General features: G+C 37.3%; 1 protein-coding gene across 6 annotated transcripts in view; it reads left to right on the top strand.

Annotated features, from left to right (window-relative positions):
* Positions 1-694: 694 nt before the first annotated feature.
* Positions 695-19,084, top strand: part of dhrs7cb (dehydrogenase/reductase (SDR family) member 7Cb) — a 35,120-nt gene continuing 16,730 nt past the window's right edge. Inside the window, exons 1-3 of one of the 6 annotated variants that reach the window (XM_059948857.1) lie at positions 695-823; positions 10,005-10,283; positions 11,960-12,117. In XM_059948857.1, coding sequence (XP_059804840.1) covers positions 11,964-12,117 — 154 coding nt within the window. In that variant the 5' untranslated portion in view covers positions 695-823; positions 10,005-10,283; positions 11,960-11,963. Of the gene's footprint in view, positions 824-5,041; positions 5,623-10,004; positions 10,284-11,959; positions 12,118-16,314; positions 16,449-19,084 lie in introns of those variants that run through there. The other 5 variants (XM_059948856.1, XM_059948860.1, XM_059948861.1 and 2 more) reach the window with 5 other exon arrangements.

Here is a 19,084-nt window from a genome sequence, read left to right as displayed (position 1 = left end):
GTTCTGCTTACTAGGATAAGTGCCAGGAGGGTGATCGGTGGGAAGGGATGGGGGGACAAGTGGACAAGGGAGTCGCGTAGGGAGTGATCCCTGTAGAAAGCAGAAAGGGGGGGGGGATGGAAAAATGTGCTTGGTAGTGGGATCCCGTTGGAGATGGCGGAAGTTACGGAGAATTATACATTGGACCTAGAGGCTGGTGGGGTGGTAGGTGAGGACAAGGGGAACCCTATCCCAAGTGGGGTGGTGGGCGGATGGGGTGAGGGCAGATGTGCGGGAAATGGGAGAGATGCGTTTGAGAGCAGAGTTGATGGTGGATGAATGGAAGCCCCTTTGTTTAAAAAAGGAAGACATCTTCGTCCTGGAATGAAAAGCCTCATCCTGAGAGCAGATGCAGCGGAGACGGAGGAATTGTGAGAAGGGGATAGCATTTTTGCAAGAGACAGGGGGGGAAGAGGAATAGTCCAGGTAGCTGTGAGAGTCTGTAAGCTTATAGGAGATATCAGTAGACAGGCCGCCTCCAGAGATGGAGACAGAAAGATCAAGAAAGGTGTAGGAAATGGACCAGGTAAATTTGAGGGCAGGGTGAAAGTTGGAGGCAAAGTTAATGAAGTCGAAGAGCTCAGCATGCATGCAGGAGGCAGTGCCAATGCAGTCGTCGATGTAGCAAAGGAAAAGAGGGAGGTGGATACCCATATAGACTTGGAACATGGACTGTTCCACAAAGCCATCAAAAAGGCAGGCATAACTGGGACCCATACGGGTGCCCATGGCTACACTCTTGGTTTGGAGGAAGTGGGAGAAGCCAAAGGAGAAATTATTGAGTGTAAGAACTAATTCCGCTAAACGGAGGAGAGTGGAGGTAGAGGGGAATTGGTTAGGTCTGGAATCCAAAAAGAAGCAAAGAGCTTTGAGACCGTCCGGGTGGGGGATGGAGTTATATAGGGACTGGACGTCCATGGTGAAATTGAGGCGGTGGGGGCCAGGGAACTTAAAATCATTGAAAAAATTCAAAGCATGAGAAGTGTCACGAACATAGGTGGGAAGAGTTTGAACTAGGGGGGATAAGACAGTGTCGGGATTCCTCATCTTTGCAGCATATGGAGCAGGTCGCGTTTCTAGCGGCTCTCTCTCTCTCTCTTTTAATATATTTTATATCCCACTAACACATCCCTTTTAGTTCTGACGACTTACTACTTCTACTGAAGGATTGATGATTTCTACCGAAGGATTTTCGACTTATTTACAATGGCCGAAAAAAGTCATTCTGGTATTGAATTAAGAAGCGGCAAGACTTTCCCTGAAATGGAGCAAACGGAACAAACCAAGAAAACGGAGGAACCTGTTACACTAGCGGGAATATTTTCTTCAATACAAGACATGACGTCGGAATTCGGATCGCTTAATATTAAAATTGATAAGCTGGCCGGTTCAAACGGGAAGCTCGAAAAAGCTATTTCTACGATTCAAGACTCTCTGGAAAACTTGGACTCACACTTCAGCAGACTACAACCCGAATCGAGAGCGAGCATTATCTATTCAAGCAAACTATTAAAGATCAAGGAATGAAGATATCTTCGACGGAAAAGAAAATCAATGAAATTACCTCGGAACTATCTAAAACGAAGAAAAGAATGGTTGATTTAGAGGGCGTCGGAGGAATCTGCGTATTCAGGGACTGCCTGAAAATACTGAAGCTGGCGATCTGTTAAAATTATTTTCAGATATGCTGTACTCACTTTTCAATGAGACCCTCGAAACTAGCCCCTTAACCGACAGAGCCCTCAGAATTCCACTCTCTCTCCGTTCAGCCGGATTACGTCCTCGACCAGTTGTACTTCCTTTGCATTATTACACGACCAAAGAAGCTATTCTCCGAGAAGACAGAAAGAAACGGAAATTAATCTTTAATTCAACACACATTCGTATAGCTGAAGATTATCCCCCCGAAATCTTTGCCGAAAGAAAGAAATATCGAGAAGTTATGAGTGAAAAGTATAAATTAGATTTAAATCCCTCCCTTCGCTTTCCAGCAAAGCTGATAATTTTTCCTGAAAAATCTCAACCATTGAGAATCTACTCTCCTCACGAGGGATGGGAGTATATTAAAAACTTTAAAGTTAAGCCTACTGAATAAAATATTAAAGTTACATCGATTATTCAATAGGCAATTTTGAAGTATCTGCTGTATGAGTTGTTTATGGAGCTTTTGAGTTAAGTACATGTTATACCTTTTCACTCTCTGGTATGGGACGTGGAAGATTTAATTTTTTTACCTTATTAATAATTAATACATATATAACCGTTTTGTAGGGAACCTTTATAGTATTGTACTTTAGTGGTCCGTGTAGGACCTGTTGTGTATTAATCTTTTTATTTTTTAAATTTGTTTCAATACTTATAGTTTTAGGTCTGCTATATACATATATTCATTTATTTTTATTTTTCGAGAGAAAGAATATTCTTTGTAACATTTGCTCGGATTTATTCTTTCTTCTGAATGTGTTTCAGCTACTTTGGCTGATTCTAAGATGGCCGTTGTTGATTATGTTTTTATTAATGTTAGACACAACATTATAGTAGTTGAATTCTGTTTGTGCCTTTTATTATGGCTATTTTCCGTGGGATTTTTGCTTTTTTTAATATATGGAGCTGCAAGTTGGAGAACAGGGTCAAAGGTGATTAGTTAGCATGGGACCAGCCTATCGGTTCCTTCCTTTCTATCTATTGGGCGGGGGGAGGGGTCCATTGGAGCAGGTTTTTTTCTTGATTGGGCAGTTCTTTTGATGGATTTCTCTTTCGTAAATGCGTCACTCCTTCTGGATGTACCCGCGACTTTTGGTTTAATCTGTACTTGCGTAACATTTCTTTTATATAATATTAAACTCAATTTTAAACATGGATGTTAATAAAATTAATATAATACCTTGGAATTGGAACGGTGTCAATCATCCCATTAAGCGTAAAAAGATTTTTAAGAAATTAAAAACACTTAATGCTGATATTATTTTTGCGCAAGAAAATCATATACGAAAACAGGATGGGGATAGAGTTTTTCGCTTTTGTCTCACTCACTGTTGGATGGTAAAACAAGAGGCGTTTCTATATTTCTTAGTCCCAAAACCCCTTTTGTACACCTTAATACTACTGATTTGATTGGAAGATGTTTAATTGTTACTGGTTTATTATGCGAGCAAAAGGGAGCTCTGGTGTGTGTATACGCACCTAATATAGCTAATTCTGATTTTTTTTTAGGAAACTTTTTTCAGAGATACCAACTCTCAATGAATATAAACTGATCCTGGGTGGTGACTTTAATCCGGCGATTGACAAGTCATCAGCCAATCCGTCGCTTCCAAATAAAGCGGCAGCTTGTATTAACTCTTTTTTATTAGAATATGGCCTCATCGATATTTGGAGATATAAACGCCCCAGTGATAAAATTTCTCCTTTTTTCACACGTCCATCACAAATATTCCCGAATTGATTACTTTTTTTTAGATACACGTCTGTTAAACTCCATTATTGAATGTGCTTATGACATCATTGTGCATTCAGATCACGCGCCATTAAAGTTAACCCTTAAGCTCCCGGATAGAATTTTGAAAATCTCACAGTGGAGATTGAACCCCGTTTTGTTACAGGATCCAGCTTTTGTTAATTTTATTAAGGAGCAAATTTCTATATTTTTTGAATTTAATACAACTGAAGGAGTGTAAAATCTGGTTATATGGGACACCTTGAAATATTTTCTTAGGGGACAGATAATTTCATATTCAGCAGCCTTGAGAAAGAAAAGTAAAGCGGAATTGTCAGTGCTTATTAATAAAATTAAACAGATAAATAAAGCGTATTCAGTTAAACCTACTGAAGTCCTATATATAGAAAGGGTCAAACTTCAATCACAGTATGATTTACTTCTGACCTTTCCCACTGAACAGCAAATTTTTAAATCTAAAAGTTTATTTTATATACATGGGGAAAAATCTACTAAACTTTTAGCGGGTCAGTTAAAGGCTGGGATGGTCAGAAGACAGATTTAAAAAATTCGCCGACCAGATAGAACAGAAACTTTAGATCCTTATGAAATTAATAAGATATTTATTGACTTTTATTCTAATCTTTATAAATCTGAATTCTCTGATAGTAATATCACTATGAATAGATTTTTGCAAAGGTCCTCAAATTTCGATTCAAGATGCTGATATGTTAGATGTACCTATTAAACAAGAGGAGATAGCCAAGGCTATATCCTCTATGCAATTAGGTAAAGCTCTGGGACCTGATGTTTATACGGTAGAATTTTATAAGACCTTTCATGAAATGCTTATACCACATCTTCATCAAATGTTCACTGATTCTACATCTTCTGGGAACCTTCCTAAAACTTTTTATGAAACACTAATTTAATTGATTCCAAAAAAAGGGAAAGACCCACTGGAATGTGTATCCTATTTCTTTACTGAATGTAGATTTTAAAATCCTCTCTAAGATTCTAGCAAATAGGCTTGAGAGTATCTTGCCTAATGTTATCTCAAATCATCAAACAGGATTTATTAAAAATAGGTACTCACATTTTAATATTCAAAGTTTATTAAATATAATTTATTCCCCCTCAACCAAAGAATCTGAATGTATTGTATCTTTGGATGCAGCGAAAGCCTTTGATAGGGTGGAGTGAACTTATCTATTTCAGGTTTTGAAGAGGTTCAATTTTGGTCCAGGATTTATCTCCTGGATTAAATTGATTTATCATACCCAGGTAGCTGCAGTTCTCACTAATAACCAAAAGTCTCCTTACTTTAGATTATATAGAGGTACCCATTAGGGCTGTCCCCTTAGCCCTTTATTATTTAATGTGGCTTTAGAACCACTTGCTATTGCTCTTAGGGATTCTAATTCTGTGTAGGGTATTAGGAGAGGGGATAAATTACATAAAGTTTCATTATAGGCGGATGATTTATTAGTTTACATTTCAAATTCTAAGAAATCTATTCCTTCTATGTTATCTATATTTATGGAATTTGGTACTTTTTCTGGATATAAACTTAATTTACATAAAAGTATTTCCTATTAATAATTATTTTGATTATTATGATCAAATACCTTTTAATATTGTCAAAAACCATTTTACTTACCTTGGTATCAAAATTACAAAAAATTTTAAAGACCTACGTAGGTACAATTTCTTCCCTTTAGTTGAGTATACTCAACAGGCGCTTTCCAAATGGTCACCTATGTCGATGTCATTGATAGGTCGAATAAATGCTATAAAAATGGTTTTTCTACCAAAATTTTTACATATATTTCAAGCAGTTCCCTCTTTTGTTCCAAAAACATTTTTTGATAAAATAGACTCTCTGATTTTGTCTTATGTTTGGAATAATAAAAGCTCTAGAGCGAATAAACTTTTCTTGCAAAAATCAAAAAAAGATGGAGGACTGGCTTTACCAAACTTTAGATTTTATTATTGGGCAATTAATATTCACTATATTACTTTTTGGATTTATGATATAGACAATCAAGATTGCCCTTCATGGTTACAGCTGGAGGAAAACTCAGGACTGGGGTTTTCATTAGCTTCTTTATTAGGAGCTCCTCTTCCCTTTTCATTCTCCAGAATAGGTAAACAAGCTCTTAACCCTATCGTTAAACATACTAAAAAAATTTGGTTTCAATTTCATAGATTTTTTAAATTAAATGATTTTTTACTTTCTAGTAATATTTATTCTAATTTCTTTTTTAAACCATCAACTTTGGATAAGGCTTTTCTAACATGGAAAATTAAGGGAATAAAAACTTTTTTAGATTTGTTTTTACAAGACTGTTTAATGTCTTTTTCACAGTTAATGGATAAATATGATATCTCCAATACACATTTTTTCAGGTATTTACAGGTTAGGAATTTCTTACTTGATTTTTTTTACCAAATTACCCCTTGATCTGCTCTTCAAATTTATGTTATTATGTTATTTTTCAGTTTAAACCTTTTCAAAAATGATTAATAGCTATCATTTATAAACAGTTAATGAATGCTCGCACATCGCCTAATGATAGGGTTCAACGCTCCTGGGAAGTAAAACTTCAACATTCACTCTCAGATAACCAGTGGAGTAAAATTTATTACTTAGTCAATAATTCATCTATCTGCGCATGCCATATTTTAATTCAGTTTGAGGTAGTACACAGGGCCCATATGTCCAAAGATAAATTGGCGCATATTTTTCCTAATATAAGCCCTATTTGTGATAGATGTAATGCAGAAGTGGCTACTCTAACCCATATGTTTTGGTCATGTGTAAGTTTAAATAATTTTTGGAGGGATGTGTTTGGAATATTATCTAAAGTTATAGATATGGATGTTCAACATAATCCACTTACAGCAATTTTTGGGATTTTCCCAGAGGAAGCAAGCAAAGTGTCTGCCTCCGCCAAACATGAGATAGCTTTTTTAACTTTACTGGCTGGGAGAGCTATCTTGCTGCACTGGAAAGAATCTAACTCACCCACTGTTCTCTATTGGCTCTCCTCCATCATGTCATGTTTCAGCTTGGAGAAAATTAGAAGCCAGACATTTGATACATCTTTTGATTTTCAATTATTCAATATTTTCACATGATTTAATTTATCTTTATTTATTTATTTTTCTTTATTCTCTTTGGAGAATATCTTTGTCCATGAAGGTTCGGAGATGACTGGAAGGATGTGTTTTTTTTCTCTCTCTTTCTTTTTTAAGTTTATCCTCATTTGGACTGCCCAATCTTTCTTTTTCTTTCTTTTTTTTTCTTTCTCTCTTTTTTGTTTTAGTTTAGTTAGTGGAGTTTTTCTTTCTCTAGCAATAAAATTTCCAATCCTTTTTTTTTACGATTGCTATGAGGAGTTGTAATTTCTCTCTGGCCATTGTATATATAACAGCATAATATATTACCTACTTGAGTTTGATATTATATGCTTTTTGTCTTTAATATTGCTGTTTATACATCTTTTATATTATCTACTTGTTAAACTTCTCTTTCGATTTGTACTTGTATATTCTTTATTTGAAAATCAATTAAAAAAAAGATTGAAATCAAAGACAGTGTCTAGGTATGCAGAAATGAGTTCGGTGGGGCAGGAGCAAGCTGAGACAATAGGTCTACCTGGACAGGCAGGTTTGTGGATCTTGGGTAGGAGGTGGAAACGGGAAGTACGGGGTGTGGGAACTATGAGGTTGGTGGCAGTGGATGGGAGATCCCCAGAGCTGATAATGTTGGTGATGGTATAGGAGACAATGGCCTGGTGCTCCTTAGTGGGGTCATGATCAAGGGGTATGAACATTGACTTCTCTAACTTCTGTTACCCCTTCTTACCCCATCCCTGATATATTTAGTTTATTTCCCCCCTCCCTTTTTTTTCTCTCTCTGCCCATCACTCTGCCTGTTCTCCATCTCCCTCTGGTGCTCGCCCCCCCCCCTTTCTTTCTCCCTAGGCTTCCTGTCCCATGATCCTTTCCCTTCTCCAGCTCTGTATCACTTTTGCCAGTCACCTTTCTGGCTCTCAGCTTCACCCCACCCCCTCCAGTCTTCTCCTATCATTTCACATTTCCCCCTCCCCCCACTACTTTCAAATCTCGTACTATCTTTCCTTTCAGTTAGTCCTGACGAAGGGTCTCGGCTCGAAACGTCGACGGTGCTTCTCCTTATAGATGCTGCCTGGCCTGCTGTGTTCCACCGGCATTTTGTGTGTGTTGCTTGAGTTTCCAGCATCTGCAGATTTCCTCGAGTTTGCTCTTTAAACTGAGTTATTGCGAGAGGTTGAGCAGGTTGGGACTTTATTCATTGGAGCATAGGAGAATGAGAGTTGATCCTAGAGAGTTGTGTAAAATTATGAAGGGCATAGATAGGGTGAATCTAACTCCAATTTTTTCCCAGTGCTGGAGAATCAAGAACTAGAGGATAGAGATTTAAGGTGAGAGTGGAGAGATTGAATAGTATCTGAGGGGCAAGCTTTCCCCAGAGTCTGATGAGCATGTGGAATGAACAGTCAGAGAAAGTGGTTGAGGAATATACATCGAAAACATTTAAAAGCTTCTTGGACAGGTACATTAATGGGAAAAGTTCAGAGTGATATAGACCAAATGTGGGCAAATGGGACTAGCTTAGATGGGAACCTTGGTTGGCATGGACCAGTTGGGCCAAAGGGCTTGTTTCTATGCTGTATGAGCCAATGAGTCTATGAAGTACTTTAGAAGTATTATATGAAGACCAAGAAGGAGCTGCTTCCATTGATAGTTATGTATTCCTGATCACAAACATGAGAAAACCTGCAGATGCTGGAAATCCAAGCAACACACACAAAATGCTGGAGGAACTCAGCAGGCCAGGCAGTCCTGATGAAGGGTCTTGGCCCAAAATGTCGACTGTTTACTCTTTTCCATAGATGCTGCCTGGCCTGCTGAGTTCCTCCTGCATTTTGTGTGTGTTGCATGTAATATTCATACTTGAGGATTTCATTCAGGTCATCTGCTTCAATAAGCATTAAATTCAATGTTACAATCAAAATCTCAAAAAAAGGAGTATAGTAGAGACACAAGAGATTGAAGATGCTGGAATCTGGAGCAAAACAAACAGACTGCTGGAGGAATGCTGTGGGTAGGGAAGCATGGAGTGTGGATAATTCAGTTCAAGACCTTTCATCTGGATTGATGTACAGTTTATTTTTCCAATAATCACTTTGAAATGCTTTCCTGAGTTTTCACCATGTCAATTGAAGAAAAAAATTGCTAAATAAAAATGTTGAAAACACAGCAGATCAGGCAGCATTTGTGGAAATAGAAGCAGAATTCACTTTTCAAGTCAATGAATCTGCCATAACTGGAAAGGAGAGAATGTTTGATTCCTGTGATCTAGATTAGGTTCAGTCGCCCGACAAGGTTAGAGTGGACGCTTTTCAGTGCAGCTTTCCTGATATTGGCCACAACCTTTGGATTATTTTTAGGAGGTGGATTTGGAATGCAGCTGGGGTCACGTGGGTTTCTATGGTGACGGTAGTGTTGGGGTGGGTGGAGGCATTTAATGTATTAAAAAGGAACTCCCTTTATTCATTGAATTAGAATCACAGAAAATGTACAGACATTTGAGGAGGAGAGGAATGCGCAAAATTTATGTTTCAATTGGAACATGTATAACTCTTAGAGGATAACTCTTTTGTGTTTTCATATGATATTAAAAGGTGTCTATGGTAGAAACAACCATAGATCCTTTATCTTACTTGACAAAGAACACAGTGGGAAAAAAGAGAGCTATGCTAAAACTTAAAAAAACAAATTAGATTTCAGTTGGTGTACTATGTTTGATACTTAGGAAATATCCAAGAGAAATATATTAGAATGATACCACAAATAAGATACATTGGTTATTTGAGAAAGTTTGAGAAGGAATTGTTCTCTTTATATCAGAAAAGTGTAAGGCTAGATTTGAGAGTGATGATTAAATCAGACTGGTTTTATAGAGTAAATGAGAATATTCTGCTTACAGTGACAGAAAGTCAGTGATCAAATGCACTGAGTAAACTTCTTTTGTGAAAAAGGTGGCTTGAAAGAGTTTTTACAGGGATTGTGATTTGCAATAAAGAAGTGCAGAAAGCAGACTCAGGAATAATATTTATAAAATAGAAAAAAAATATAGGGCATTGAACAAAGAGTAAAGAGTAAGAGCTATTTGGATACCTCTGTCACAGAGACAGAACCAACACAATGGGCCAAATGGTTTTCTTCTGTGTATTCTTCGCTGCCAGAAGGAACCAACTGAGTGCATTAGGTTATTATCTCTCTCTCTCTCTCTCTCTCTCTCTCACAGACACACACACACAGAGATTTATTTATTTGTTTATTTATTTGGGCAATGCTCTAAATTCAGACTCTTCATTTAAAAAAAAACAAATCAAATCACTTTTGCAGCTGAAAAGATGTCCAAAGATTTGTATGTTCGTAAGTAACACATGGCTGTTTTTGGTTTGTGTATTATTAGAACACATTAGAATGAACACATGACATTTAGAAGGGAAGCCAACACTGGAATTTGGGAGAAGGTTCATCTCAGCTCTTCAGAAATGACTGACTCAGCCCCTAGCTATTAAAAAACTTTTTAAGATCTCCTTGGTGTACAGTGCACTGGAAGCTGAAAATAGTGAATCATTAAATATGAAGAGATAAGAATATCTAACTGACTTACTTGGGACTATTACTTTATTCTGCAACCGTCTACAAGGACAATTACTATTTTATTACCCTTGGATCAACTATTGCAGTAAGTGAACCTTTCAATTCTGTTATAAAAATTCCTGCAGATTTCCTTATAAATAATTCAGTAAGACAAAGTAATTTAATTAAAAAGAAATTGAAAACACTGCTTTGCCGTTTCTTCAGAAAATAGTCACTACTTGTTGTGGGGAAAAATAGTGAATTATTCTATTATGTAGAGATAGAAGGATGAAATTATCTGAAAGGGTCTTATTCAGTATTTGCTGTGATCTTTTGTTTTGGATGCAAAGCAGAACAGAAGGACTAATTTTTGTTTTAGGAGCAATGAGTTATGTCACAAGTTCGTAAATCCTTTGCCAAAGAACTCAGTAATGTACAACATACACAAATTAAGTTTGCCCATTAAAGATTTAGAAAACAAGAACTGGCATTTATAAGTAGCTTTTCAATTTTTTTCCTCCCCTTCCCAATTCTGATAGGTTGACTTTGACCTGAAATGTTAACTTATTTTTTCCTTCCACAAATATACACATTTTCACATGTTATGTTTTTACTTTAGCTTTAGGATCTCAGGATATTCCAAAATACTAGTGATGGGGCTTGCTTTTCCATGTAATCTTGGACAAACTAACAGCTCTCATCACCCAGCACTCCTTCAGCAGTTCTGGAGTGGCAGCTAGATTAAATATGCAAACATCTAAAATGAGAGGTTGAAAATAAGTTACTTTTGTTATAATTATGCTTGGATTGTAGTAATATTAGAGAGTCAACCAGGTATTAAAACAGAGATGGCAAACAAGGAACGTGGAATAATTTAAGGGAGTCTATCAATGGAAAAAGTTGCAAACAGGAGAGTGCATGATGGAAAGTGTCCATTAAAGGATAACATATGCTAATATTAATTGAAGTAAATGACAAGTTATTTCAAGAGCTAATGTTTTCTTGACTTTCAATTTAATTCATTTGATATCATTCTGACATCATTACAAAATATTCAAGTTTCAAAGTCCCCGTGCAAAATTTAGATTGATATTGCACTGTAGGCTTGAAGCTATCTGTATAATTCAATATTCTATCCCAAGGTAATGTGTTAAAATTAAGTCCTATTTTGATATATATTAAAGATTCTAACGTTATTCACAGATCAACAATGCTGTTGCAGTAACTTTTGGAAGTTTTCCTATTTTACCAATACCGATGAAACAAATTAAATATGTATAGGAAGCATGACATAATGCATGACATCTATGCATAAAAGTTGCTACCACGTAAACTCATGGCATTTGTCTGATTTTGAATGTTATTTACGTGGAAATCCCTGACTGAGAATAATTCATATTGCAAAAAAAAACCTTCAAATAAAACTTGAAGCAAACTTCTCTTGGCTCAGCCCCCATTTAGTTCTCTTTAATGAGTGCAGACACATTACTTGACTCAATAGCTACTGCAACACAAATGTGACACAAAAAGATAGGACAATGAAGTGGGAAGTTTGTAACTCAATGAGATTATGACAAATGTACAACTTGCTTCTCTCTCTGATCCCTCAATTCCATTGTAGTCCAGAAATCTATAGATCTTGGTATTAGATGTGGTCAGCGAATAGCACTCATAGTCTTACATAGTATGGAATTGCAAAGATTCATAACTATTTCTCGCCATAACATTCCCTTTCATAATGTGTAACAATAATACTATTCGTGATGTTTGTGCTAAATGCAGAGAGATGGGTGTCCTGGCTTTATTGATTCTCCCTGTACTGGCAGTTGGGATTGCTGGCATTGTTTATATTTACAAACAAATAATGCGCCTGATGTCCAAATCAGCTGTGAGGAACAAAGTGGTTGTGATAACTGATGCTGTATCTGGACTTGGGAAAGGTAAGGAAGAATCAAGTATTCTTTTCTTAAAAATTCCCTGATTTTATGTGCACTTGACATACATAAAAAGCATAAGTTACATGGTAAACTGCATATAGCGTATATAACTGTACATAGTGCCTTTTGCATAGTAAATTCATTTGTGTAACTTTATTATTCAGATCTAACATGTAAGCAGATTATTGGACAGATGAACAGAACTATTAAGAAGTCTCTTGAGGAATTGGGGTGAAGAGGTGGAAATATTTATGGGCTGGAGCAGCTTGAGAGCTTAGAATTCAGAAGCTGAAGATATTATTATTAGTAGTGAGGTAGCTAGAGCCAATGATGTACTAGAGGCCAGAATTAAGGAACACATAAAACTAGAGGTTATAGTGCAGGAAGAATTTACAGGGGTGAAGTTATGAGAAGATTGACACTGATTTTTATGGTCTGGGGCCTCTTTATCCTCATGTTTCCATCTGTGTACCTCTTTTAAACATTTATTTCTTCAAATATTGACCCATGTCAGGATGATGACCATCTAGTATCAAATAATCCTTAATATATAGAAAACTTGTTAAGGGATTGTTGACAGGCTATTTAATATAAATGATAGCATTATTAAGTCCAGTTGTGTTATCATCTGATGTCCTAATTGGCAATCTTTCTAGAAGGATGAACAAACAATAATCACAATCATATAGTAAATGCTGGTAGATCTTTCACTGCTTTAGGATAGGGTATTGAAATGCCTGCCAGTTACAGCCAGGGCAATTAATACTGTTATCCATTGTGAGTGTCATGGGGAGTGGTAGTCACTGAGTGGAAAAGGATGAGAGATGTCTATTTTCTATAGGAGACCAAGTGGATATGAAAGCCACTGTCAGAAGCCAAGTTCCAAAGCAATACTTCAGATCTCAAACACCTCATTCACATACTCAGAGAATACATCAGGAAATGGCATATCCCATAAGTGTCCTGTCAACTTAGAACAAAGCTCAATGGACCAGCCCAATGGATTTGCCTACATTGTATTTCAAACACAATTGTTGGTGTGGCATTTTCTCTATATCCTGGAAGGCCTCTGGGATTTTATGAATTATGTGCTAGGAGAATTGTTCCAAATCATCCTAACTTAATTTGGAGATCAGTCACAACTGATGATACCACTGACCACAAAATCCGAAACCCTTTTGTCTATTGGGTAACACAATGCCAAATAGCAATGGGAATACTCCCCATGTCCTGGCTATTTTTATTTTTCAATTAATTAATTAAAAAAACAAATATCTATTTAATTACAGACTTCTAGTTGCGGTACCTTGCTTTTTATAAACTGGCTGATAAATGTCTTACATTTTTAGAAGCTTCAAAATGTACTTAATTGTTGTAATGCTATTTGGAACTTCCTTAAATCATATTGGATAGTAAATAATTATGAGACTGTCTTTTGTATAGCAAATCTCCAACAATGGCACCAAAAACCTTTTGATAACTGTGTAAGTCCTAAATTGGATGCAGCCTGCATGGTCAGTTCTCCAACCTAGGCTTGCTTTAAGTGAGATTCAGTATTAGGTATAAATGCACTGACAGCAGAGATGGTGAATTACTGGATGAACTGAACATCGTGGGTCAGACAGTGAAATGTCTGCATATCTTTATTGACATTATCTGGTAGTGATATAAAGTATACAAAGTAGACGTGAAACTAATTAACTTTCAAAAAGGTGAATGGATGTCATTTCTAAGAAGTAGAGTTGGTTTAATTTTACTTAGGTAGACTTCACATAGAAAAGAGACATTATAATTAATTCTTGCTTTAATACAGCATAATTCACTTCAGCAAACACACAGCAGGTTTACATTCATATTAGTGGGATATATATTGAATCGTAGAAACTTTTTGAACCCTAAGAGTGTTCATTTTGATAGTACCAAGGTTTGTTCTAGTGCTACACAGTCTGGGAAGAATGCACGGAGGGTACAAATTCTTTTTCATCATTTGAGCTTGTCAGAACCTCACTTGGTGCTTTTAGTGACTGTCATACATTCTGCCCTGTTGAACCCAGACCAACTGAGTATTAAGAATAGCTGACATTATTGCATGTATCTGGCCCGTTGGATGAAAGACGCATTTCTCTCCTGTAATTTAGTTAATGCCTGCCTCTTATATATATGAAAATCAAGAGAATATCCTTGGATGTGATATAGTCAAAGTCAGTGACAATTGATATCCGTGTCAGCCACACTGGTCTTCATAAGCATAAATGGTTTAAAGCTATATATAGGGTGATCAAAATGCTATTGGACAGTTGCAAAGACTATATATAGCTATGCAGTCCTCTTTTCCTGTTCTTGGCAACTAACCATAGTGTTCTGTGCAGAAATCTTTTTTTAAATAAGCAGAAAATTTTTTATTGCCATTTCTTATGAATATATGCATCCTTGTTTGCTCTGATATTTGTAATGTCAGGAGCATGACCTAAACTGATGTGATTTACAAGATTAAATGCAAAAGGTTTAGTACAGAGTAAACTATTTGCTAGAAAATAATTGAGACAAAGATTATTCAACCAATTTTAATGATTGAACAATAGGGTCTGAACAGTTCAGGAACTTAGAGAGGCGATTGAAGGAACGTCAAATATGTGGTTTTCAGAGATAACACTCCATACCTTCTTCAAATTATGCTGTAAAATCTTCTGAGCTAACTTACAAATAGCTCTTTGAAAGATGTCACCTGAAAGAAAGCAGCTTCCCCAGTGCTGCTCTCCCTCATTGGTGTGTCTGCCTTAATTGTAAACAAGTACACTTGGAGTACTGTGCACAGTTCTAGAAATAGAAGACAGTGAAAGAAGACTCACGCAAAGCTAAGGGACGATAGCTGAGGCTTTCACTATATAGAGCGGTTGACAGGCAACCTGGTTTAAGTCTATAAAGTCAATAAAGGATTTAATAAGATAGATGTAAACACTTTGAAAAAGGAAAAACATGAAGTAACTATGAATAGAAGATCCATTAGCAGGTAGAGTAGATAAAATTAATAATAGTGATGCACAAGTAGAAGCTTAATAACTGTACAGAAGGGAAAAGGAAAACATACAGTAATGATTTAGATACATAGAGTTGTGGGCAGCATGAACAGTATCACACTCTCATTGGCCACTTTCTTAGGAACCTCCTGTCCCTACTAAAGTGAATGTTCGTGATCTTAGACCATAAGACCATAAAACATAGGAGCAGAATTAGGCTGTTCAGCCACTGAGTCTGCCCTGCCATTCCATCATATCTGACTCCAGATCCCACTCAACCCATACACTTGCCCTCTCACCATTTCCTTTGATGCCCTGACCAACCAGGAAACTATCAACTTCCACTTTTACCTACGGACTTTGGCCCCACTGCAGTCTGTAGCAGGGCATTCCACTGATCTACTACTCTCTGCCTAAAAAAAATTCCTTCTTACTGTGGTGATATCACTGTGGTGTGGACGGAGCTGTGAGCATGCGCAGAACTGACAGAATGATCGAGAAAGCAGCGATCCTACTTCACGTGATTGGGAATGACACAATTAAGGTATATAACCATGTTACTATTGAAAATGGAGATAATTTGAATCAAAAAGTGATAATCGACAAGTTTGAAGCATTTTGTATACCGAAGCACAATGCGACGTATGAATGGTACAAATTCTTTACATGCAAGAAGAAAGCTGGTCAAACGATTGATCAATTTGTTACGGAATTGAGAAATCACAGTAAAACATGCAAGTTTGCAGAGCTGACGGACTCTCTCATTAAAGACAGAATTGTTTGTGGCATCCTGGATAATGCTCAGAGAGAAAGAATCTTAAGAGAACCAGACATAAATCTGGAAAAAGCTTTGATTCTCTGCAGAGCTTCAGAGTCCGTAAAGTTGCAGGGTAAAGAGCTATTTATTCAGAACTGCAGCGTACATGCTGTGAATAACCGCGAACATGTTAGAGAAGAAAAAAAAGCCAGCTAGTGGTGTAGTGGCATCAGCACCAGACTTTGGAGTGAAGGGTCCTGAGTTCGAACCCAGCGGCCCCCTTGCACTCTTTCCATCTGTGCTAGGTTAAGCATCAAGCTAGCAACTCGGCCTCGTAAAAATAAGAAAGTTAAAAAAAAACACTGTCACGACAACATCCCGATGACTCCACTTGGAGTTAAGGGCCTTCTTCTTCTTTTATGTCAGAAAAAATAATGTAATGGCAGCGAAACCAACAAAGAGCAAGATGTCATCTGAAAGAAAAAATCTTTGTGATCTCTTTGGGTGGGAGCACCGACCTAAAAAGTGTCCAGCGTATGGAAAAATGTGCAACGACTGTGGTAAGAGTAATCATTTTTCACGCTGTTATAGATGTAGATAGGAAATAAAACACGTAAACTCAGTGCTTGAAAATCAGCATGAGGAGTTTTACATAGATGTGCTTTGTGAAAACTAAGTAAGAAATGACTGGACTATGCCACTGCAAGTGAACCAAAACATTATTTTGTTTAAACTGGATACTGGAGCACAAGTAAATGTTCTTGCAGAATCTGAGTTTAATGCATTAAAGCCAGGACCAGACAAATATAAAAGTGACTGGGTATTCAGGTGCAGACATTCCAGTTAAAGGAACATGTGTGGCGAAAGTATCACACAAAAATAGTGTGCACACTCTTTCATTTATGGTTGTGCCAAAAAATGTACAGTCAATACTGGGTTTATCTGTCTATGAGAGACTGAATTTGGTGAAAAGAGTATTAGTCCTGGATAGTGACACAGAGTCAGAATACAGTGACTTGATGAAAGAGTGAGAGAGTACAGAATTTGATTCTAACGTGGCAAAAGTAAAGGAAGTCATACAGAAAGATCCCAGACCCATCCCTTTGTTACCAGCATCTGACAAAGCATTGCTACCAAAACCAAACTTGCCGGTACAGTATGATACTGATCTGAAGCCAAAGAGTGACAAGAATCAGGATCCAATTGAAGAAGTGAACGCACAAGAGAAGGAATTGAGAAGTTTTATTGAAATGATGAAGTCTCAGCATAAAAAAGAGATCACACAGTTAATGAATGAATTTCGATTTCTTCTCAAAGACCTCAAGAAAGGGCCAACTTCAGAGTTTCTGTTAACTGATGCAGACCAGACAAAACATGAAAATAACAATGAAACACGGGTACTGTGTGAACCACTTAGAAGGTCTGCTTGTGTTCGTAAACCCCCAGAGAGACTGATAGAGACATGTTAAATTATGCATTTGTTTTGATTAATGTTGCTAATTGTTTTCCTTTTTAAGGAAAGGAAGATGTGGCGATATCACATGTCATGTATAAGAATGTGATTGGATGGAGCTATGAGCATGCGCAGAACTGACAGAGTGATCGAGAAGCTTGTGTGTTAAAACGTGGTTGCTGTTTACCATTAAATAAAAGTTCTAGTTATGTTCTTCCAGAATATGTGTCTTTATGAGTAACCCACGGTATGTATAAAGAATACAACACATACCTCTGTTCTAAAAGGTCACCCCTCAATTTTGAGGCTGTGTCCTCTAGTTCTGGACACTCCCACCAGAGGAATCATCCTCTCCACATCCACCCTATCTAGTCCTTTCAACGTTTGGTAGGTTTCAATGAGATTCCCCACATTTTTAAAATTCCAGTGAGTGCAGGCCCAAAGCTGCCAAATGTGCCTCATATGTTAACCCCTTAATTCCTGGAAACATCCTCGTGAACTCTTTCCAACGACAATACATCCTTTCTGAGATATGGAGCCCAAAACTGTTGACAATACTCCAAGTGCAGCCTGACTAGTGTCTTATAAAGCCTCAGCATCATCTCCTTGCTTTTATATTCAGCTCCCCTTGAAATAAATTCCAACATTACATTTTCCTTCTTTACCACAGACTCAACCTGTAAGCTAGCCTTCTGGGAGTCTTACACAAGGACTCCTCTTCTGCTGCTGTAGATGATGCTCGTCAGAGATGCTCCTCTGCACACCACTGTTGCAACAAGTGGTTATTTGAGTTACAGTTGCTTTCCTGTCAGCTTGAACCAGTCTGGCCATTCTCCTCTGACCTCTCTAATTAACAAGGCAATTTCCATCCACAGAACTGCCATTCACCGCATGTTTTTATGTTCTTTTGCAGCATTCTCTGTAAACTCCAGAGACTGTTGTGAGTGAAAATCCCAGGAGATCAGCAGTTTCTGAGATATTCAACCCCTGCCTCGCACCAACAATTATTATTGGTCAAAGTTATTTAGATCACATTTCTTCCCCATTCTGATGTTTGATCTGAACAGGAATTAAACCTCTTAACCATGCCTGCATGCTTTTATGCATTGAGTTGCTGCCATAAGATTGATTAGATATTTCCATTAATGTGCAGATGTACAGGTGTACCTAATAAAGTGGCCACTGAGTGTACATCAGATTGGCCAAATGAGCTAGTTTTCTCTCCTGTAGACTTTTTACAGTTCTTTGGAAATCTCTTTAGTGGGATTTGAATCTACAACCTTCTGATTCAAATATAAGTCTGCTAATAGTGCGGCAGGGCTGACACATTCGATTCAGCCTGCTTCTGATCATGAAGGATGACTACAAACAAGAATTGAATCAGCAGGTCAGACAGCATCTGTGCAAAGAGAAGTGGATGGCATGGTAGCATAGTGGTTACTGTAATCGCTTTTCAGCACCATCAATCACTGAACAGAGTTTGATTCTTGTGGTTGTCTGCAAGAAGCTTGTACATTCTCCCCATGACCAGATTTCCTCTGGGTGCTCTGGTTTTAGACCATTCCAAAGACGTATGGTTAGTGTTAGTAAGTTATGGGCATGCTATGTTGATGCTGGAAGTGTGGCGACACTTGTGGGCTGCCCCCAGCATAAAGCTCAATGATTTGATTTGATGCAAATGACACATGTCTCACTGTATGGTTTGATGTACATATGACAAATCCTATAACAAAAGCTAATCTT

This window comes from Hypanus sabinus, chromosome 23 (genome assembly GCF_030144855.1).
Source record: "Hypanus sabinus isolate sHypSab1 chromosome 23, sHypSab1.hap1, whole genome shotgun sequence".
NCBI classification, from domain to species: Eukaryota; Metazoa; Chordata; class Chondrichthyes; order Myliobatiformes; family Dasyatidae; genus Hypanus; species Hypanus sabinus.
Note: the sequence above shows the minus strand (reverse complement) of the source record. Positions and strands in the feature narration are given on the sequence as shown.